At 35.2% G+C, this 23108-nt stretch overlaps 2 protein-coding genes and 1 pseudogene across 2 annotated transcripts; 2 read left to right on the plus strand and 1 right to left on the minus strand.

Moving 5' to 3' along the window:
• Positions 1-12: 12 nt before the first annotated feature.
• LOC124835407 (glucan endo-1,3-beta-glucosidase 3-like) lies at positions 13-12240 on the minus strand. Its single transcript, XM_047310326.2, has 4 exons — positions 11924-12240; positions 6117-7370; positions 511-538; positions 13-345 (listed from the first exon to the last, which is right to left on the minus strand). The coding sequence occupies exons 1-4, from the start codon at positions 11976-11978 to the stop codon at positions 195-197; spliced, it is 1488 nt and encodes a 495-aa protein (XP_047166282.1). The 5' UTR covers positions 11979-12240; the 3' UTR covers positions 13-194.
• A 6120-nt stretch (positions 12241-18360) lies between these two features.
• Positions 18361-19694, plus strand: LOC148200465 (uncharacterized; annotated as a pseudogene).
• LOC148200466 (uncharacterized) lies at positions 19694-20881 on the plus strand. The gene is made up of 3 exons (XM_088112278.1): positions 19694-19911; positions 20011-20268; positions 20353-20881. The coding sequence occupies exons 1-3, from the start codon at positions 19694-19696 to the stop codon at positions 20879-20881; spliced, it is 1005 nt and encodes a 334-aa protein (XP_087968404.1).
• The last annotated feature ends 2227 nt before the right edge of the window (positions 20882-23108 follow it).

Consider the following 23108-nt stretch of genomic DNA (forward strand, 5'->3'; position numbering starts at 1 on the left):
GTGCTAACCAGGTCATTACATCAACGGTTTAAATAAATTCTTCTGGTTTGTTTGTACAAAAATTGAATAATAAACTCACGTTACAATTGGAAATGTACATTTTGACCAACCTCGCCACCCTTTAAATACTCTACATGAGGAAAACAAAATTGGGTATGCAAGACTCAAATGCTGAACAGGTAATGTGCCTAGTTTTATAAGACAGCTACACTCAAAATTAAAGTAAGAATCAGAGAGCTTGTTAAAGATCCACCATTGTAATTCTGTGACAAGCACCCTGAATTTGTGGAATTGGTAGATGGAGCCAATGATGTCCCATTTATGCTGCTACCATTTTTTCCATGACTATTAAAATATAGAGACACAAAAAAGTCATAAAATATGAAACATTAAACTTTCAGCTTTTTTTGTGAAGAAATGAGAACTGAAAACTAAAGGAAAAGAGACTATTAATGTGTCAGGCAAAAGAGAAGGCAAGAAATAGAACTATATCTAAGCTTGAATTTATACCTTCCAGGAAATATGCAGGAACCGTGACCTGTAACAATGAAAATAAAATAGATCAGGTATGTTCAAATGATGAACAACATTTATGCATGCAGGGTTTTTTTCTTTTGTTTAGCAGAACAGATGAGTCAAACGGAAATGGTCAACAAAGGGAAAAGCTGCAAAAATAGCAACAATAATTAAAATGGTAAAAATTAATTGACAATTTTAAGAGACTTAATCTTGAGCCAAATGAGGTAAAAGAATGCAATCACGTGTGTTTAAGTAACTAGAATTAAGGAAACAACTATTAGAATTCTTAAAGCTAATCACTATTGGTAGCCAAGCACACCTAATATGTTCTCAAGAGAATAAAAAGGCAGAGAAAACGGCCATATTTTGTCATCTATAATTTCAAAGATGGTTTTGAGACAATCTTATGATATTTGAATTTCACAATTTTATACATTTTCTTAAAATACTCTCCCCCAAATAACTCTACAGAAACTTGGATATTATGTGGTGTGTAGGTCTCAAATCAAGTAGAATGAGATGTTTGGTAGAGTATTTAAGTGTTTGGTTCTCCCCTCTTAATATTAGATTTTGAGGGTGGGTTTCCCAAATACTTGGTACTAATCATAACATAAGTTTTTCATAAAAATCCAAACTGCTTGTATCTCCATCATGACATCTAGTTATGTTGTGTTATATGCGGAAGGGTACCAACTGTAAACATGTATTTCCATCACAAGCCTGTTTTGGATATAATCTATAAGTTCTTTTATTAAGTTAGTTTAGGTTGTTTAGTATATGATAGTTTTTTTAGTTCTTTTTGGGGTTTAGATATCCACGTATTCCCTCTTTTTCCTTTAATGAAAATTTTCCTTTTTTGTATCTTTCTCTATTTTTCTGATCTTTGTTTTCCTTCTCTCTCACTCTTGAAGAAACTCTGATAGCTTTCGGGAGTTTTTCTACTGGAAACTATTGAAGTTTGTTGTAATTCAAACTTACTATTTTGTTCGGTTTCCATACTGTTACTGTTTTATCAGTCACAGTATCTCATGTATATAAACACTGTTTTCTTCTGTTATAAAATAATACAGTCACTTCATTCATTCTGTTTAGTGCATACCTTCCTCTCTACCTTCTATTCTCTGTTCTATTAGTGGTATCCAGGGCCAGGTTGCAGAAACCTGGGGGTGTGCATTTTCAATCTTTCTTCACGGTGTCACTGCGGTGGCTGAAGGGTGTGGTTAAGACGGTTGAAGGTGGTCAAGAAGACAGTTCTTGGACAAGAAAAGAGAAGGCGTCATGGCTGATATTCCTGCCGCAAGCTTCCCAGTTCTCACAGATAAAAATTGGAACAGGTGGAGTGCACAGATGAAGGTATTGTTTCGCTATCAAGGTGTCAGTGCGATTGTGGAAGGATGTGAACCTGATCTTGGTGGCACAAAGGAACAGAAGGAGGAGCTTAGGATGAAAGATGATAAAAGCTCTGTTTATCATCCATCAATGCGTGGACGACGTGCATTTTGAAAAGATTCAGAATGCAGCCACAGCAAGAGAGGCTTGGGGTATACTGGTGAGATGCTATACCGGAGGAGAAAAGGTTAAAAAGGTGAAGCTTCAATCGTTAAGAAGGCAGTACGAGCACTTGTTGATGGATGATGGAGATAAAGTGAGTGCGTTTTTCAATAGAATATTGTCAATCGTTAATCAAATGAAAGGTTGTGGAGAAACGATTACAGACCTTATGTTGATTGAGAAAATCATGAGATCACTACCACAGAAGTTTGATCACATTGTGGTAGCAATCGAAGAGTCAAGAGACCTGGAAAAACTCAAGGTAGAAGAACTCCAAAGCTCATTAGAGGCGCATGAGATGAGAATGAGTGAAAGAAATCCTATTAAACTCAACGAGCAGGCGCTGAAAGTTCAACATTCTAAGAGTAATGAGAAAAATAATTTCAAGAAATGGAAAGGGAAATCAGGAAAAGGATAATGGAAGAAAGAAAGTAGCAGTGCAGAAGAAAGCAGCAGTGCAGAAGAACCAGATGAAAGATCTGATTCTGCAGAAAAGAAGAATCCTGAGAAGAGCTCGAAGAAGAAGGATAGAAGAAACATTGAGTGTTTTAACTGCCATAAATTCGGGCACTTTGCATATGAATGCTTCTCAGGCAAAGGGAAGAAAAAGAATAAGTTTCAAAGCAAAGAGGCTCATCTTGCACAGGAAGAATCAGATTCAGAGCCACTAATCCTGATGGTAATGACAACTACTGAAGGTATGAAGTCATTGGATAAAGGTTGGTATCTTGACTCAGGTTGCTCGAATCACATGACGTGCAATAGAGAGTGGCTAGTTAATTTTGATAATACAAAGAAGAGCAAAGTCAGATTTGCAGACGACAACACACTAATGGTTGAAGGAATGAGTGATGTGATAATCAACAGGAAGAACGGTTTGCAAGCTTTAATCTCCAGCGTGTTGTTCGTGCCTGGTATGAAATGCAATCTTCTCAGCATTGGACAACTGGTTGAAAAGGGATACACGGTGATCATGGGAAATCATGATCAAGTTGAGTTGTTTGACAGTAATAGAAGGCTGATCTTGACGAGCAAAATTTCGAAGAATAGGACGTTTCAAGTAAGGTTAGATGCAGTAGAAAACTTGCAATGTTTGTCTACTGTGAAGATTGAAGAGAGTTGGCTGTGGCATCAGCGTCTCGGTCATTTAAATTTTAGAGACATGCAGAAACTTGAAGAAAAGGATATGGTTTCAAGTATACCCCGCATTTCTTTACCAGTTGATGCATGCAAGTCTTGTTTGGCAGGCAAGCAATCAAGGAAATCTTTCAAGTCAAGATAAAGATGCGTTCAAGAGAGTGTCTAGAAGTAGTACACTCAGATATCTGTGGCCCACTTGAAGTTCCATCATTGGCAAGAAGCAAATATTTCATTGTTTTCGTGGATGAGTTTAGCAGAATGAGTTGGGTGTATACTATCAAGACAAAAGGTGAAGCGCTGGAGGTTTTCAAGAGATATGTGACTTGTGTAGAAAGAGAGAGTGGCAAAAGGTCTTAAGAACTGATGGTGGAGGGGAGTTTACCTCACATGCGTTTGAAGAGATCTGTAAGAGCAAAGGCGTAACACATGAGGTTACTGCACCGTATACGCCCCAGCATAATGCTTTGGTTGAAAGGAGAAACCAAACCATTATGAACATGGCCAGATGTCTCCTCAAAGAGAAGAACTTGCCACGGAACCTGTGGGCTGAGGCTGTGTCGACAGCTGTTTATCTACTTAACAGGTGTCCTACTAAGCGCGTTGAAGGAAGAGTGCCACTTGAAGTTTGGACAGGAACAAAGACATCCGTGAAGCATTTGAAAGTTTTTGGTTCACTGGCGTTTGTTAATATCCCAGATCAGAAGCTGACCAAGTTGGAAGACAAGGGCGAGCCCATGGTGTTCGTAGGGTATCATGCTACTGAGGCATACAAGTTATATGATCCGATGAAACAGAAGATGATCATCAGCTGAGATGCGATTGTTTTGGAGAAGGAATCCTGGGATTGGAATCATATGCATGCAAGCCCGGAGAAGACGCTAGTGCATGGAGTCACTGATGATCAGAAGCAAGAAAGGGCTGAGGTTGTTTCTGACAATAATATTGATTTGAGGGATGCATCTCAAAGACCAAGAAGACAAATAATAAAGCCATCCAGATTCTCTGATTTTGAAACTTATTCTGATGCAGCGATTGATGAAGAAGGGAGTTTGATTCACATAGCGCTCATGGCTGGAGCAGAACCAATAGATGTGGATGATGCATTGAAACAATCGGTGTGGAAAAATGCCATGATAGAGGAACTCCACTCAAGTGAAAAACAACACGTGGAGGCTGGTAGATCTTCCACCTGGGAAACGAAGCATTAGTGTTAAGTGGGTGTTCAAGAAGAAGTTAAACCCAGATGGCACCGTTTCCAAATACAAAGCGCGACTTGTGGCCAGGGGATTCCTGCAGAGGAAAGGAGTCGATTTTGATAAGGTGTTTGCACCTGTAGGGAGACTAGAAACCATACGCCTGGTTGAGGCGATTGCATGTGCAAACAGATGGCTGATTTTCCAGTTGGATGTTAAATCCACGTTTCTGCACGGGACGTTAGAAGAAGAGGTTTATGTTCAACAACCTTCTTGGTTCAGAGAGAAGGATAAGGAGGAGAAGGTATACAAATTACAAAAGGCATTATTCATCTTTGACTCTTCACGGGTTTGAGAAATGCATAGTGGAACATGGAGTCTACGTGAAAAGGAATTCAGAAGGTAACCTGTTGATTGTTTGTCTGTATGTCGACGATCTTTTGGTGACAGGATCGAAGATGGAGGATATAGACAAATTCAAGGAGATAATGAAGAACGACTTTGAGATGACGGACTTAGGAGAACTTAACTATTTCCTGGGAATGGAGTTTACTCGTTCAGCAAGAGGGCTTGTTATGCATCAGCAGAAATATGTAAAGGAGCTGCTGGAAAGGTTTAAGATGCATCAATCCAACGCTGCCCGAAGCCCTTTAGAAGTGAATGAACAGTTGAGAAAGGATGAAGCTGAAGAGGAGGTAAATGAAACGAGATTCAAGCAGATAGTAGGATCCTTGCGATATCTGTGTAACAGCAGACCGGACTTGACATTTTGTGTAGGTCTGATCAGTAGATTTATGTGCAAACCCAAGAAGAGTCATATGAACGCTGCTAAACGCATCCTGAGATACATCAAAGCCACGTCAACTGATGCCATATTGTTTCCTTATGGGAGTCAGGAGAATGAGTTAAAACTCACAGGGTTTTGTGATTCAGACTAAGGAGGTGATACTGTGGAGAGGAAAAGCACCTCCGGTTTTATCTATTTCATTAATGGAGCACCAATCTCGTGGTCATCTAAGAAACAATCAGTTGCACTGTCGAGTTGCGAAGCAGAGTATATCACTGGGTGTTATGCTGCTTGCCAAGGAGTTTGGCTCAAGGAGTTGCTTGATGAGATGAAAATTGAAATGGAGAGTCCAGTAAAGCTGGAAATGGACAATACTTCTGCTATCAATCTAGCCAGAAATCTGGTGAATCATGGGAGGAGTAAACATATAGAAGTGAAATTTCACTTCCTCATAGACATGGTAAGTAAGGGGAAAATTGAAATTTCACATTAAACAATGGGCTGATCTGTTAACCAAAGCACTGGCTGGTGACAGGTTCGAATTTCTGAAAAGAGGAGTTGGTGTGATTTCTCTTAGTTTGAATTAAGGAAGAATATTGAAGTTTGTTGTAATTCAAACTTACTGTTTTGTTCGGTTTCCTGTTATACTGTTACTGTTTTATCAGTCACAGTATCTCATGTATATAAACACTGTTTTCTTCTGTTATAAAATAATACAGTCACTTCATTCATTCTGTTTAGTGCATACCTTCCTCTCTACCTCAAGGAGCTTTTCCACTAGAGAAGCGAGAACAAGTACTTCTAACTTTGTATTCAAATAGATTCTATGTCCACACTTTTGATGTATTTTCAATAGCTGCATTGATACTTTTCTATCCCACAATGTAGATGTGACTCATAAAAAGTTATATGTAAAGACTCCTTACTTGGATTTGTAGTGGTTACAGAGGCAACTCCTTTGAAATCACAGGTCCCAGCAGATTTAGCCATCTGCTGATAATAAGCATTGATAGCATATGTAGCATGTGCAGCCACACTATTTGGATCATAACAGGGTTGACCGTGAAGCAATGGAGAACAATCCACCTTCCCTGGTCCACAAGCCCAATCAAGTGCAGCCTGAAGCATCTTAGTATCTGCATTACTCTTGGCAACACAGAAGGTTTGGTTTGTTGTATCATTTGCAAATACAGTACCAGCATTAGTCAAGTGCAAGGTATACACTGGAGCTCCATTGGCATAAAACAGACCCCAATTATTCTCAGACACTGGACCTGTTCTCAAGTCTTCATTATAAAGCTCATAAATATAAGTGCTAACTGAAATTCCAGGTTTCTTAGGAGTCCCACTATTGTTAAGGACGTGCCTGATCAAGTTACTATTGTAAGTGTTAGCATTATCAATAGTTGCATCTGGCTCGGATGAATCTCCTTTGGAGGGCCAACCTGACTCGGTGACTAAAATAGGAATGTTGGTAAAGTTCAAATATGACATTGCAAAATAAGCAGCATCAACAACAGCATCAAAGACATTAGTATAATGCAGCATGGTGTTGGAATCTATAGCTTCTTTATTAGGAGGCAAGGGCCGGAACAAAGCATAGTCTAGAGGGATTACAGCATTGGGTTGCATGAAATCATAATAAGGGTACACATTGAGCATAAGATAGGAACCTGTTGATTGCAAAAAGTTGAGCAAGGGAACCATGACAGGATCCCAAGTTTTATTAAAAAATGCCTGAGAGGGTGGGAAAGAATCAAGGATGATAAAAGAAGAGTGTGGAGTAGAGACTTTGATTTGTTGATCAAGATTGGCTGCAACTAGAGCAGCTTGAAGGAATTTTAATGCTGAAACTAGAACAGGAGCTGCATTTGGGAGGGATGTCAGCACTTCAGAACCAACTGCTATGGCAGTAATGTTGGTAGAAGGAACATGATCTATGACATTGCGTTCAACCCATTTGGCAGCAGTGGCATTGGACTGACCAATGCCGAGAAGCTGGTCATTGGGAACAGAAACAATTACACGGATTCCTGTGTTGGCTAGTGCACGAAGCATGGCTCTGTCAGCATCATATAGTCTAACATGTTGGATACCTTGAGTCTTGAGAAGGGCCACAACTTCTGTTGGACTTGGCATGTTAGTCACAGCTGTACCAATGTTCACACCGATAAAAGCATCTGCAGAGAACAACAACACATGAAGCCCTTTTGACAAACAGATAATAGGTCTTTCATTTTCAGAAGAGTTAGCCAAAGTTACCACATAATAATGATGAAATAAAACACTGAATTGGATTTATTATAAGTAATGCAATGCAAATGCAGCACCACCCTAAAGAAACACAAAAAGAAAATTGCACTTGTCCATGTTACAGCAAATCTAAATGTGTAAAAGGATTTCTTTTCCCAATCTTCCATGATTTAAAGCAGGTAGCTCTTACATTACCAGTTGGTCATATAATACAGGAGAAAGTGAAAATTATTTAAAATGAAAAATTCAAGTAATAGCCTTGTTAGCAAAGACTAACCGTGAAAGAAATTTACTTTAAAGAACACATTTACATTGAAACAAATTCAAAGAAATGTCAAAAACAAAACAGATCTACTACCTATTGATATGACCAATTTTGGTAATTACTAGTACTATTATACTACTAGCCCCTAATTCTATCCCCTTGGATTGCTAAGGTATTAATTATCTCATATCGGAAGCCTTTTTTTGAGTACATCATTTGGTTCCAAAAGTATCACTCTCTCTCATATTTTACTATCATTGAAGGACTAATTTGGAGAACTTTTCACTACTGAAGGGACTGTGTAGCCTGACTTTAGAGACTGCTATTCCATAATTTCATTTCATGGACCTTTTAGGAGAGAATTGATGGTTTAATCTTATTTTTGCTCCCCCTCATTGGCCTGAACGTCGCTTGGTGCAACAAGAAAAGTTGCTTTCGGGGGGTTTCAAAACACTAAGTCCATCCATTTAAGATTAGTTTTGGCAACAGTTAGATATATCATCATTATCTTATCTTTATCTTTTATTTTAAGTTAGTTTTTTTATTATTTCTTATTTGTATTTTGAGCTTAGTCTATATTTCTTCTATTAAAAATACAATACCCTATGTAAATATCCAAGATAAGGGAGATTAATTCTGCATATAGTTTTTCACTATATTCATATAGAACCAGGTTCTTTTGAGAAAAAAATTTTGTTGCCTCTACCATTACACTCGCCGCTGTCGGCGACAACGCTGTTTACTGCCATCGACGACGTCGTCGCTTACTTCTGCCACTTGTTGGGTTATTGGGCTTCCTTCCTACGTGGAAATAGGCCCAAATAATGTGGATCATTATGTCTCACTTTGCTTTAGTGAAGAGGGGTCAGATTAGTAGGGCACACAAGAGTCATTTGGAGAGAGAGAAAAGTCAAGTGAGAGAGAAAGGAAGAGAGAAAGTTTCTCCCATAACACAAAGTTTGCACTGGTGTTTTTATTGTTGTGCAGTTGTTCAACGTTGGATCGGGTTGATTTTTGGACAGTCGGTTTCAGATATATGGTTCTTCATTTTGACCGTTGGAACGTCAATCGGAGGTCTAGTTTGGAAGAAAACAACCTCGCATCAGCAGCTCTATTTTGGAGAATTTTCATCTTTTGTTCTCATTTGTAAACATTCATGCTTAGTTAGTTTGGCTGATTGAAAACATCATTTGGTGTTTTTTTTAAACCCTTTTGTACCATATTATTGATCATAGTGAATTTTTCTTTAGTCTGAACAACTCGTGGTTTTTACCTTGCATTGAGGAGTTTTCCACGTTAAAATAGTTGTTTCATTGTGTTTTGGATTCTGTTTTTGCTCTATTTGTTTTTTTTGTGTTCCTCGCAGATTCTTACAAGAAAGGAGATTTGTTTTTTCCGGTGCGTTATTACTCTTTATTGAGTTGTTATTGTCTTTGGCCCTTTTTCCCATCATCATTACTGGAGTTCTAGTTTCGATCGACGATCACACAATTTTGATCGTCTCGGCCAGACAACCATTGTGTCGTCCACGACACCTTCATCAAAGTTCTTACGCACTCTCAGCACCTTTTGAAATTATGGATCTACTCCCTTTTCCGCCATGTGTGGTGGCATGTCTCGTCCCTTTTAGGCAAACGTCGAGGTCGCTCTACTTCATCTTTCATATTCGTCGTGCGTGGTTGTATGTCTCGTCTCCTCTCAAGAAGCTATTCAGAGCATGGAGGTTACTCGTTTTCCTCTTTCAGGTGCCTTGATTGGAGAATCTTAGATTTTTAAAGTTTCTCTCTCCTATTCATCAATGGCTTCTTCCGCTGATGTCTCTTTTAAGACCATTGTGTTTAACTCGTCCATATATACTTTTTCTCCCGTGGCAAAAATGGCTTTTATTAATTTATATATAGTCGTAGTAGCTCTTCAACAATGAACTCTTTATCCACTAAATGTCAACTCAACGACAATTTGCAAGAGATTTATATAAAGCAACCTCCCAGATTTGTCGTTCAGGAAAGGTCTTCTGGGTTTGTATTTCATCTTCTATATTGTCTTAGCAAATCATTAACAATTTGGTGTCACTCGAGTGTAGAAGAAGATATTTTCACTGAGTCATTTTTATTATATTATTAACAACCTTGGTACATACAATTTGTATATGCACCATGTTGAGGGATAGTGTTATGTATATTATTTTTATCTTATATTTATCTTTTATCTTTAGTTAGTTTGTTATTATTTCTTATTTGTATTTTGGGTTTAGTCCATATTTCTTTTATTATAAATAAAATTAATTTCATACATAGTTTTCATTATATTCAACAACAACGGATCCATAACTCTTGGTTTTCAATGTGAATTGGCAGTAGATTTCATTTGTTTACTAAATATTCCAACCACAGAGCATAACTTTTCTGGGAAATGGCTTTATACCAAAAAGTAATACAAAGGAAATCCCACACAACCACTTTTAGGCTAGTTTTTGTTCTAGTAATCTGTGACACAATCAGCTGGCCAGAGGTATAATGTGTGTCACAAATATAAAAGGAAAATGTTTTTTTAACAACTTTTCTTGACAACATTTATACAATAGTCTATGTGGTAACTTGTGATTGATCTGTTTCAAATATACAGATCAATAAAATAGTGACACAAAATCTATTGTCAAAAAGTTGTTAAAAATAATTATTCACATATCATAGTCCAATATAAAAATATTACAATCCATGAACGTGAACATCTTCTAAGAATATTATGGTTCATGAAAAGAAGGAGAATTATTCAATAATTTTAGAATCCAGGTCAATTTACCTGTCTACTTGTGAAGACAGCCAGCTATTACATTTAGCTATAATTTTCAGCTCCACAAGTGAGACAGCTAGAAAAAAACAGTGAAGAATTAAATCCTTCCACAGTTTATCTTACAGCCAAAATACTACGAGACCATGAGGCAGAAACTTTAAGAACAAAACAATAATGTAGGGATAGATTGTCTAATTATTCATCTTGTTAATGTGTAAACAGATCACTTTACTTATCAAATTTAAAGTTAAAGATGAGTTAATTTAGATTTTACAGATTAAATGCAGAGGCTAGGATAATCCATGATCTACTTTGATTATCAAGTCTTATGGAAACCAGGCCTAAATGTTATTTCTAGCATGTTTTATTTAGCTTAAGTGTAGAGAAATTTTTACGCATTTTTCAAAAGTAAAAAGTTAAAGCAAATAAGAGGGTCTGTTTGAATAACCCTTTTGTTCTAAAAAATTAAAAAGAAACAGAAGGGGTCTGAAAATCAAACATGCTGAAAATAATTACTGTTTCAAATAAGTTGAAACAAATACTGAGTTCTATTCACGTAATACCACCACCATTCCTCACTAAGGGTATATAAGTCTATGCCACTACTATTTTAACAAGAATGTTGTTAAGTGCAACTACAAAAGAACTGTGTGATGAGTTGGGACGCAATGACATTATTCCCAAAATCCCACTAAAAGACAGGAAGGACAGAGCGTAGATTCTGCACAAAGAAAAAATATATTTCCCAAACTTTCTATTTCAGCTTTGTCATTTTCATGTAATTACAGGTAACAAGGCTAAGCCTTAATAAACAGTTGAGCTAAAAATGATGATTAGAGTAGCCACAAGAGAAGCAAAACTGCTGAAAAACAACACTTTCTTTTTTTAAGACAATCTCTGTCTAATGGTTCTTCCATACATTGAAATCTATGTGATTTCACTAATCTGTAAATTACACCCATCTAAATATAAAGGGACCCACTCATTTAATGTGACTCATGTGAATTTCACAATTAATAGTGTTCATAATGGGCTATGTTACAATGAGTTGCTAATATTTTTCAAAAAGTTGTACATTCACCACATAAAACAGAGGGAAAGAGTTGTAAACCCACATGGAGAATCTTAAGCATGACAATAAAAAACACAACTTTTATAATTAAAATGAGTACACTGCATAATGCTCATATAATGAATAAAAAACAATGTAAATATATATAGAGATATATATATATATATATATATATATATAGAGAGAGAGAGAGAGAAGCTATTGTTTAATAAAAGTCATTAGACATGAAAAACCCATTAGAGAATATTCATGTAGGTTGACTAAGGTCAAGGAATACCCAAAGGAACACAGAAATAGAAAGTGAAAATAGCTTAAAGGAAACAAAGAAGGAAGAAAAGAGAAAAATTTACCTCCCAAAGCAGGGACAAACATTGCAAGCAGGTGAAAAATGATGAGCACAGCCATCAAAGCTTGTTTAGAAAAAGCCACTGTGCTGTAAACAGAAAAAGAATGGTTTTTGTTGCAGTGTGGTGTGATTTCAGAATGGAAAACAATGGAGAAGGGCTAGAGAAGTTGGAAGATGAAGTAGAAGAGGAAAAAACAAATAAATATTGCAGCTTTTGAGGGTTGGAAGAGATGGGAGAGAGAAAGTGGTGAGACAGAAGAAGAAGTGAGGTGGAGGAAGAGGCTTGTCGTGGTCAAAGCTCTGATGAAAATTTTGTATGGATCTTAGCAACCAATGTGCTCTTTAAAAGAGTTGATGAACAAAAAAATATATTAAAAGTTGGCAAACTCTAACAAGTACAGTATAATGTATATAATGTGCCATGATAAAAATTATTTTTCTATTATTATGATAATCTTAATAGCATTTTATGGAATAACTAAATTAAAAATAGAAATACCCTACCCAATCCTCCCCACTCTGTTTATAGGAATGATTCATTCCTTAAAAACATGTGTTTGGGAATCAATTTCTGTACTTGAGGTTTATTTGTTCTTTATTTTATAATTCACTATAGTTTATATAAATTATTATTAATATTTATATTTTTTATATTTTTTATATTTTAATTTAAATTTTTTTTAAAATCAAGATTTGTTTTAAATTACTAGATTACTTTTTAATATTATAACAGTCATTTATTAAATTTAATATTTTTATTAAAATAAATTAAATTTAAAAGAAAAAATGAAGATTAGTTTTAAATTATTACAATACTTTTTAATATTATAATGTTCAGTTTTTAAATTTAATATTTTTATTCAAATAAATTTACCTTAAATATTTTGACAATGGTAAATTTTTATTGCATTGCGAAAAAGGTCAAAAATTAAAAATTAACTTTTAATATTTCAAATATTTTTCTATGTTTTATGATAAAAAAAAATTATTTAAATGAATTATATTGTATAATAATTTTACTAAGATGGATAGGATTTGCATGTCAGTTTACAAATTATCTCTAAGATTAATGAGAATTATATAACATTATTATTAGGGTTAAATATGTTTTTAAGTCCACTAACTATTAAGTAATTTTATTTTTCGTCCCTATTTCAAACTTTGTACGCTTTGATCCCTCTCCTTAATGAAATCAAAATTTTTGGTCCTCCAAAACTAACACCGTTAAATTTAATCTGACGTGGCTAACGGTCTGCCACGTTTCTGTCATGGTAAATATTGAAAATTTGTAAAAATAGTCTGAGCTGGCTAACGACCCTCCTCCCTCTCTCGACCTCCACCCTCGACACCACCACCTCTGCCTCGGCCTTTCACCTCAGCCTTGCCGCCCTCCACCGCCCTTCGACGACCTCCGCTGCCCTCCGCCACCTCTCCGGAAAGCTTCTCATCCTCGTTCTCTCCGTCTACAACAGTCTAGTGGGTCGTTCTTCAACTATTACAGAAGATTGCAGTGAGTCTAGATTGTCAACCAGTGACAACAATTTACACAACCATAACAACAAACGCTTGAAAAAAATTACAGGTTTCATGCTACCATACAATCAGGTTTCAAATCTTCTTTCAGACTTTCAGTTCCTCAGCAACCAATAAATAACAAGAGTATTAAAGTGGACAATAACATGCAATAACAGAAGATCTAACAAACATAGGATTTTTGTGGTATATTAGTTGAACAATTAGTCAAATTAAAAAACCAAAAATTTGACAATAAAGGTTAAGTAGAAAAATGTTGGACCGCAAGAAATATCCTTTCCCCCAAAACACACACAAAAACAAGGGAATCCATAAAGTGTTAAACACACCCATGGCAAAACCACAACTTCCACTTGCAGAAACTCCATTAGCAAAATGCACAGCCAGATAAAGTTACAAACTTTAAGATCCTCACCTTAATGGGTTTCCTCGGTTGAAAGCAAAGCTGGAGTTGGCAATCATGGCAATCCAGAGAGCTATAAATCATGGATTGATATGAACTATGATTATTTTGAGTTCCTTACGCCAAAAATGAGAAACTCTTCACTTTAACTTCAGGGCCCTTGTTATCCTGTCATATTTCCTAGTGTAAACGGTGAGAAAACTTTTTGCATTCCTAATGCATTCATAAATGTCACTCAAACACTCGAGACTCACTGCAACCTTTAAGCGAGAGTCAAATCTTCTGTAAATGGGATTGGTATCACCCAAACACTCACTGCAATCTTCGCTTGATAGATCTGGCGTGCACTGAACCAGAGTATGAATTTCCTAGGACCCAAACACGGTAGCGTTTTTTGTTGTAAATTTCATGGTGCCGGCGGGACAGCGTTCGCTGCCTCATGGTTGGTGACGGCGGCTTGCGCAAGAGGTTGGTGGTGGCGGGCTTGCGTGAGGATGAAGTTGAAGGGGAAGGTGGTGGTGGAGGAGGAGAGAAGGAGAAAAGGGTGGTGAACAGTGGCACACCGTGAACGTGACACAAGATTACTGTGAAAGCTGGTATCATGTGTGGCACACCGTTAGCCACGTCAGATTAAATTTAACAGTGTTAGTTTTGGAGGACCAAAAATTATTATTTCTTTAAGGAGAGGGATCAAAACGTACAAAGTTTGAAATAGGGACGAAAAACAAAATCGCTTGATAGTTGAGGGACTAAAAACATATTTAACCCTTATTATTATACTCTTATTATTATGTATTTAGAATAATATATCAATTATTATTTAACTTGTGTATTAAGTATTGACATTTCTGATATAATAAATATATCATTATTTGATTGGTTATCTAAGTGATGTAAACTAAAATATAATGTTGTTATCAAAAGTAGATGAAGGAGTTATTACACAAAATGATGTAATATATATAAATGTAATAAGTTTACTAAAATTCGTTATACTTTGTATTTTACATGACATACTTAATATAAATATTCGAAAGATATTAATTATTATTTTATTTATTGAATTTATAGGTTAGTTGTAGTTATATAATTGTATGTTTGTTATTAATTGAAATTAAATTATTTATAAATTTGTAATGAAATTGTTCCTTTTATATATTAGAAATTTATTTTTAATAGCTTTTCTAAAGATTAGTTGTTTGATTGATGAACTTTTATGACTATAAGTCAAAATATATGATAATAGAGACTTTTCCTTTAAACTCAATTTTGTAAATGTGTTTTATTTTTATTTTTTTTATAAATGTATGTGTTTGTGTGTGTTTTAATAGTTGTATTTTGAAATATATTATATACTCTACGAAACATTTGTTAGATTTATAGTATGGTGGATAATTAGTTTTTAGAGTGTAATAAAATATAAATTTTTTTTAGAATATTGATTTAGAATTATAGATTTTTTAAAATATAAAATTAAATAAATTAAAGTCATAAATAAAAATTAATCAGAAAACAAATACAATTTAAGCCAAAAGAAAAATATATTTAATATCATATAAAATTTTATATTTTTAAATTGTTGATTAATATATATTAACTATTTAAATAGTGGATTTAGCTTAAATAACCTGAACATTAAAACCAAAACTAGATAAATATAGGTAATTAATTAGTGTTTCATGAATGGTAGGAAAAATTTTCCAAACCATCGAATTTCTCGAAGAAGATTAAAGTATTGAGTCATTGAAGGAAACAGTTTGTCTTGGAATTTAAGACAAAATATATAGCTTCTTAACAAAGTGAAGTTACATCTTTTATTTTTCATCTATCTAAAATTTGTCATATTTTTCAAATGGATAAAATGTTTATATAAATAAGACTTAATTACACTAAATTTTAAATATTTTTAAGGATATTCATATTAATTTTTATTAATAATTAAAATTTAATATTTTTCAATTAAACTTTTATTATTTATTTTTTAATTAAATAACATAATTATTGTTTTATTTAGTATTTTGAGTACTTTTTTAATGTATAAAAAATAACAGGTGTTAAAGATAATATAAAATATTATTATTGTTATTGGTAATGGAAGACCATTAATAATTTTATTAAAAAATGTAATAAAAAAAAGTTTTAATGAAATATTAATAATACATTTTACATTATTTTTAATTGGAGGATTAAATAATATTTGAATGGGTTGTTATTTTATTTTTATCACATTTGTTTTTACATAATTCTATCCTATAAAAATTTGGGTTAAATATGTTTTTAGTCCCTAAACTATTGGTCGTTTCTGGTTTTCGTCCCTCTTCCAAAGTAAGGTACAATTTGGTCCTCATTCTTTAGAAAAAACGTTCGTTTTAGTCCTCAAAATTTTGTTTTTAGTCCTCGTTTTAGTCCTCAAAACATTCGTTTTTTCGACTAAAACGAACGTTTTTTAAAGATTGAGGACTAAATTGTACCTTACTTTGGAAGATGGACGAAAACCAGAAACGGTCAATAATTTAGGAACTAAAAACATATTTAACCCTAAAAATTTCAATTGCAACCAACATTTTCAACCTTTACTTTTTAAGTTATTTCTTATTCTCAAAAACACTTGATACTTAAGACCTTAAATATCAACCAAAAGTTAAATTGCAATTACTGAAGGAGCTTCAACACAATAAGATTTTACATTAATAAGATATTAATAAGATATTATTTATTTTAAGTCAAACTCTTGCTTTTATATCATTTCAAAAGGTCTTTTCTAATAGATATAAATTTATGTTTCTTTTATTTTATTCTATATGCGACTTTATCTGTATTTTAAGAATAGGAGACTTTATCTGTATAAGCAGCATTTCATAGCACCCGGTGGATGATACACCTAAATGTGATTCGCTATCACTAAATATGATAATTAGCACCTGTTCCGACAACTGCCACTTAGGATGTGTTATATCCTAATGTCCTTCTCGAAGGTAATCGTTTTTGCAAAAATATTTTAAATTCGTTACAACATTAATGAGTATATAAACAATATTTTAAGTTTGAAAATATAAAAAAATATAAAATTATTTTGGAGAAAAATAATGATACCTTCGTAATATCATTTTAACAATATTTTAATATCATTCACCTTATTTACGATTAATATTTATAATTGTTATCATAAATTGTAAGATAATTTTGAATTAATATGTAATGACATATAAAATGTTATAAAATATTATTATCCTTGGAAAAATATTTAAAATTGTGTGCGAGGGATGAGGGATCTTGGTTAGTACTGGAGAGAGGACAAGAAAATGGGGCTTTAATTATGGAGAAATGTTTGATTCGGTGTTGGTATGTGGTAAAGTGATGAAGAAAGAGGTAGTCTGTGTGAAATGTGAATTCTGCTGTCTGCTATTGCTGCAGAGTGTGCAGTTGGGAAGAAACGGTAATTGGTGGGCACGATCTACGAGAAAATCTATTAAAGGAAGTTACATAAAAATCCTGACCAATATCCTTATAATTAATCATAACGATGATATATTAATATTAAATTTTTTATAATATTTTGAAATAACACATTTGTTATATTTTTATTATTGGAATTAAAATACGTTAACATAATAATAAATAAGGTTTAATAGGTTCGTAGGTCCCTATATTTGTGGGTTCGTTTCAGTTGGGTCCTCCAATTTTTAAAGTGATCAATTGGGTCCCTAATTTGGGAAATTTGATTCAATAATAGGATTTCCGTTAAATGTAGGTAACGTACGTTAACTTTGTTTTGAAGTGGAAGCTGAGCATCCAGGTGGCATCCTTCGTGGATTTATATCATTTTCAGAAATTATTAACTAATGTTAAATATATTAATAAAAAAAAATATAATTAGAATAATCATTAAACATATCAAGTAATGTTTCGTATTTTGGGTAGCTTCTGTCTGAGAAATTGGGGAAATCTGCGAAGTTAGGGTTCGTTGGAGGTGTGCTGGCATTTGGGGAGCACCGCTTTTGCGTGAGAAATTACTCAGCCATACCCTTTCGTTTTATGAAATTGTAGTGATCTATCGGTGGTTTCGAGTAAAAGGTTGTAATTTTTGGTGGTGAATCACGTGGAGGAGTTTCGCGAAGGTCGTTGGAGGTGTAGCACGTGTCCAGGTTAGTAAATGTTTACTTCTTTGTATAATTTTGACAATGATGCATGGTCAGTCGTGGTCCCCCATGTTCGAACTGGTGTGGTAGTGTGTTATTTATGTTGTTATAGAAATTGGTGTTGAAAGTGGTCCCCCATGTTTGAAGTGCCGTAGTAGACCGTAATTGTTGTTGTGCTTTATATTGGTATTGCAACGTTGCAATGTGGTCCCCCATGTTTGTTCCTTGCGCTTTTTGTTTTGTTTAAGTTATCTTGTAGTTGGTCCTTGTGTTTCCTATTCCTGCTTCTAATTTTATATATTTGTTGTTGTTGTTGTTGTTGTCGTCTTATTATTTTATAGGATATATACTGTTATAGTGTATTACATGGAGGATCATTTTGAAGTTGTTTTCCACCATGGAGGTCACTTCATAAACGATGGGCCTCTTAAGTATGAGGGGGAAAGTACAACTCTTTCTTTTGACCCAGACGTGTGGAGTTACTTCACTTTAGTCAGTGTAGTAAAAGGACTTGGATATGATGGATTTAAGGAGTTGTGGTATTGTGTAGGGGGGGTTCTGTGTTAGATGATAGGTTAGAGGCTTTGTCTGATGATAGGGGAGCCATGCACATGATGAACTTAGCTAGGCTAAATGGAGAAGTTCATTTATTTGTTGTTCACACAGTGTGTGAACCTGAGATCATACACATGTTAGAAAATGTTGGACATAATAAAGGTGAAGAAGAAGTTCAACCTATGATGCATGATAGTGATCATGGTGAGTGTGAACAAGTTCATGATGAGTGTCAGGAGGTAGGTGATGGTGAGTGTGAAGTTCCTGTTTCAGAAGAAAGAGGTGTGGGAGATGATGTTGTAGAAGGTGAAATTGAAGCTGAATGTGATGTGGGTGAGACCGAAAGAGATGATGTTGTGGAAGTTCAAATTGAAGTTGAATCTGATGTGGGTGAGTGTGAAAGAGATGATGTTGTAGGAGGTGAAATTGAAGTTGAATGTGATGTGGGTGGGTCTGAAAGAGATGATGTTGATGTTCGTAGTTGGAGTTGCAGTTTGGATGTTAGTAGTATGGATGACTTAGTTGACTGTGATATCCAAGAAGAGGTAGGGCAGGGAGTTGAGAATTGGTTTGGTGAAATTGAAGTTGGTGTGGAAGATGATGGACCATCACAGAAATCACAGACTCGCATTTCCGATAGTGATGTTGATGGGTGTTTCAAAGAACAATATAAAAGGATCTATGATTACGCGAATGAGCTGTTAGTTCGTAATCCTGGATCCACAGTGAAGGTGGAAGTGGAAGAGAATATCGATGGCCATATTTTCAAGAGGTTCTACGTTTGTCTTAAGGCCTGCAAGGACAGTTTTGTGTTCTGCAGGCCAATTATAGGACTGGATGGTGCTTTTTTAAAAGGTAAATATGGTGGTGAATTGCTAACTGCTATTGCAAGAGACGCAAATGACCAGATGCTACCTCTAGCATATGCCATTGTGGAGGTAGAGAATAAAGAAACATGGAAATGGTTTTTGGAACTTCTGGATGAAGACATTAGGGGGGAGGCAGTACATGCATCATTGACATTCATATCAGATCAACAAAAGGTTATTCACATGCCCTTTTTTCCTAATAACATATTAAACCTTTTCATTATTATTGATATGATACCTTTAACAACATTGTCAATTTCAAATTACAGGGCTTAATGCAAGCTTTTGAAGAGGTGCTCCCTACAGTTGATCATCGGTTTTGTGTTAGGCACCTGTACGCAAATTTCAGGAAAAAATTCCCTTCAAAGCAGCTAAAGCGGATGATGTGGAAGGCAGCTACAACAACTCATCCACAAGCCTGGGAAACCGAAATGAGAAATATAAAGGAAGTGAATCTCGAGGCATTCAAATACCTTATAAAAATTCCTCCCAGGTATGATGATATTTCAAAATCTCTTGAAATGTGATTCAATTCATAGTTGTGGAAGTGGCAGACTGTGATACCCATATTTCGTAATCTCTTGAAATGTAGATACTGGTCACGATCAAGGTTTACCACCAATGCTAAGTGTGATACTTTGGTAAACAACATGTCAGAGGCATTCAACAGTGTATTGCTGCATACAAGGTCAAAGCCAATCATAAGCATGTTGGAGGATATCCGCCTTTACTTGATGAACAGATGGGCAACAAACCGAACAAAAATAGCCTCATTGTCTGGGGTGATTTGTCCAAAAATCAAGAGTAGACTTAATAAGGACTCCCAGCTAACCAAATTTTGGATTGCTAGGTAACCGTAAAATATTTTCATTTATCATGTGTTCAACAATTTAAGTGTATGCGTACTTTCTAAATTTTAATTCTATTTTTTCAGCTGGTCAGCACTGCAGTTGTTTGAAGTTCGTCATGTGTCCCAAGTTGGTGACAAGTTTATAGTTGATATAGACAAAGTTGAATGCACATGCAGGAAATGGGCTATCTCGGGCATTCCATGCTGTCATGCGTTGGCTGTTATGAAGTTTCTGAATTTAGATGCAGATGATTTCATCCCTAATTGTTTTAGGAAGTCAACATACCAAGAAATCTACTCTTCCATTGTGTATCCAGTTAATGGTCAGAATATGTGGGAAATTACCCCATATAATGATGTGCTCCCTCCAAAAAAGAGAATATTGCCAGGGAGGCCTAAGAAGAAAAGAAGGTTACAGGAATGGGAGTTAGTCAAGGACGAAACAAGAATGAGGAAGGGTGGTATGCAAAAAAGATGTGGCATTTGTAAGGAGCTGGGTCACAACAGAACTTCTTGCCAGAAATCAACCCAAGATGGTGAACTCAACCCTGACCAAACACAACAAAGCAACCCAACAAATGAAGAAAACATACCATCATCAAATCATCCTTAAGCAATTCTGATGTTTACTGGTTTTGTAATGATGTAAAAATTTCTGGTGTTATAGAAATTGCAGCAGTTATCCCTAGTTTTGTAATGATGTAAAAAATTCTGATGTCAAAAATTCTGATCTTGAACCTTTTCTGATTAATACCAGTTTGCTGTAATGAGAACTTTGCTTTTATGGAATGTTATCTTTGCTTTTATGGAACGCTCGTCAACCTGTGGACGACAGCGAGCGGACGTTCGCTCAGAGACGGTCGACCAGTGTGTCCAGAATAGGTGGACGCTCGTCCAGAGTGGACGCACGCGCGGACGCTCGCACAGCGAGAGGTGGACGCTCGTCCAGTGCGCACGCATCAAGAGGACGCTCGCCCTGTGGACGCACGAGAGAACGCTCGTCCTGTGGACGATCGTCCAGAAAAAACGCTCAGTGGACGCGCGTCCAGCGAAGACGCGCAGTGGACGCTCGTCCAGCGAGGATCCGCAGTGGACGCTCGTCCAGCGAGCTTAAGAGGGCGCTCGTAATTTAGCTAACAAATGAAACTGCTTATTCAATAGTATCTCAGCAATGTAACAATCAAATTGTGGTCTGATCAGGATAACAATGCTGTAATTTAGCATTTCAACAATGAAACTGCTTATTCTATAAATTGAAACTGCTTATTCTATAAATATGATTTAGCATTATAACAATGGTTTAATAGGGCAGTAATTTTGTACACAGTATATGGACTGAATTTATAACAACTCTTCCATTTCATTCATTTCATTAATTTCATTACAGCAGACCAAACCTACAACAAAGTTACAAGGAATCATCCTTTCGTCATCAACATTGAAACTAAAACTTTTTCTATTACACATAAAACAGACACCAACAACATCACCACCTTCATCAACTTTTCAACAATGAAAACTGATTTTTGTAAATTCAGTATCATTTTCCTAGTACTATCCATGTCTTCACTCTTCACTAGTGTTTCTTTCTTTCCTTCACTGTTGAACAAACTTTCCCTTTCGTCACCACCAATATCATTGCACCATTCGAAGAAGTTGCAACCACTTTCTTCACCACCATTCTGTAAAGACAGCATTCAACTTCATTAGGGAGTACCACCTTCTTCTCACAAACAGTACCAGAACTTAATTAGGTTGAGTTGAATCTAACATACCTTATACTTGGAGCATCCCCAAAATTGCTTGCCCCGATTCTTCGTAGTTTTGGCAGTTCTCACCACACAACTTTGACCACAGTAGCAGATCGGTGAAGGCGTACCATTTTCCTTCCGCCTGGCACTGCAACTCGATGAATACCAAGAGTGCTCCTTCGACATTCTCTTCGAACAACCACAAGCACTACACCCAGCTGCGTCGCAAAACTACAACTTCGACCTCCTATCACACACTTTTAATTTAGGGATTTCACCTTCAAATAAAACCACGAGCTACCTGACCCCAAAATACAACCACGAGCTACCCTAATTTTTCTAATTTCCCCAATTTCGTAGATTTCCCCAACTTTGAAGACACCAGCTACCTGACCCCAAAATTGGAAATAGTTTGAAGACACCAGGTATGCCTGAGTAATTTCTCACGCAAAAGCGGTGCTCCCCAAATGCCAGCACACCTCCAACGAACCCTAACTTCGCAGATTTCCCCAATTTCTCAGACAGAAGCTACCCAAAATACGAAACATTACTTGATATGTTTAATGATTATTCTAATAATTTTTTTTTTATTAATATATTTAACATTAGTTAATAATTTCTGAAAATGATATAAATCCACGAAGGATGCCACCTGGATGCTCAGCTTCCACTTCAAAACAAAGTTAACGTACGTTAACTACATTTAACGGAAATCCTATTATTGAATCAAATTTCCCAAATTAGGGACCCAATTGATCACTTTAAAAATTGGAGGACCCAACTGAAACGAACCCACAAATATAGGGACCTACGAACCTATTAAACCAATAAATAAATAATAAATGGTGAGAAATTATATGTATAATGTATCAAAATATTATTAAATTTTTTGTGTTAAAATATTTTTTAATAAGAATAACACTTTGATACAATGTATATATCAACTTTTTATTAAATTTAAAATAGGTCAACATAATAATAAATAAATAAATAAACTAGTAATATATATATATATATATATATATATATATATATATATATATAAAATATCTTTTTTAATTAATAATTGCGCTTTTATAATAAAAAATA

The sequence above is a fragment of the Vigna umbellata genome, chromosome 4, assembly GCF_029865625.1.
Source record: "Vigna umbellata cultivar VRB3 chromosome 4, Vumbellata_1.0, whole genome shotgun sequence".
Taxonomy (NCBI): domain Eukaryota; kingdom Viridiplantae; phylum Streptophyta; class Magnoliopsida; order Fabales; family Fabaceae; genus Vigna; species Vigna umbellata.

Excerpts from the sequence above, each read along its gene's own strand:
- LOC148200466 (XM_088112278.1), top strand. The coding sequence starts at position 19,694 with ATGCAAGCTTTTGAAGAGGTGCTCCCTACAGTTGATCATCGGTTTTGT. Across the intron at positions 19,912-20,010 it reads CTTATAAAAATTCCTCCCAG|ATACTGGTCACGATCAAGGT; the intron begins GTATGATGATAT and ends CTTGAAATGTAG. Across the intron at positions 20,269-20,352 it reads ACCAAATTTTGGATTGCTAG|CTGGTCAGCACTGCAGTTGT; the intron begins GTAACCGTAAAA and ends CTATTTTTTCAG.
- LOC124835407 (XM_047310326.2), bottom strand. The coding sequence starts at position 11,978 with ATGGCTGTGCTCATCATTTTTCACCTGCTTGCAATGTTTGTCCCTGCT. Across the intron at positions 539-6,116 it reads TGTAACCACTACAAATCCAA|GTCACGGTTCCTGCATATTT; the intron begins GTAAGGAGTCTT and ends TCATTGTTACAG. Across the intron at positions 346-510 it reads TCCTGCATATTTCCTGGAAG|TCATGGAAAAAATGGTAGCA; the intron begins GTATAAATTCAA and ends ATATTTTAATAG.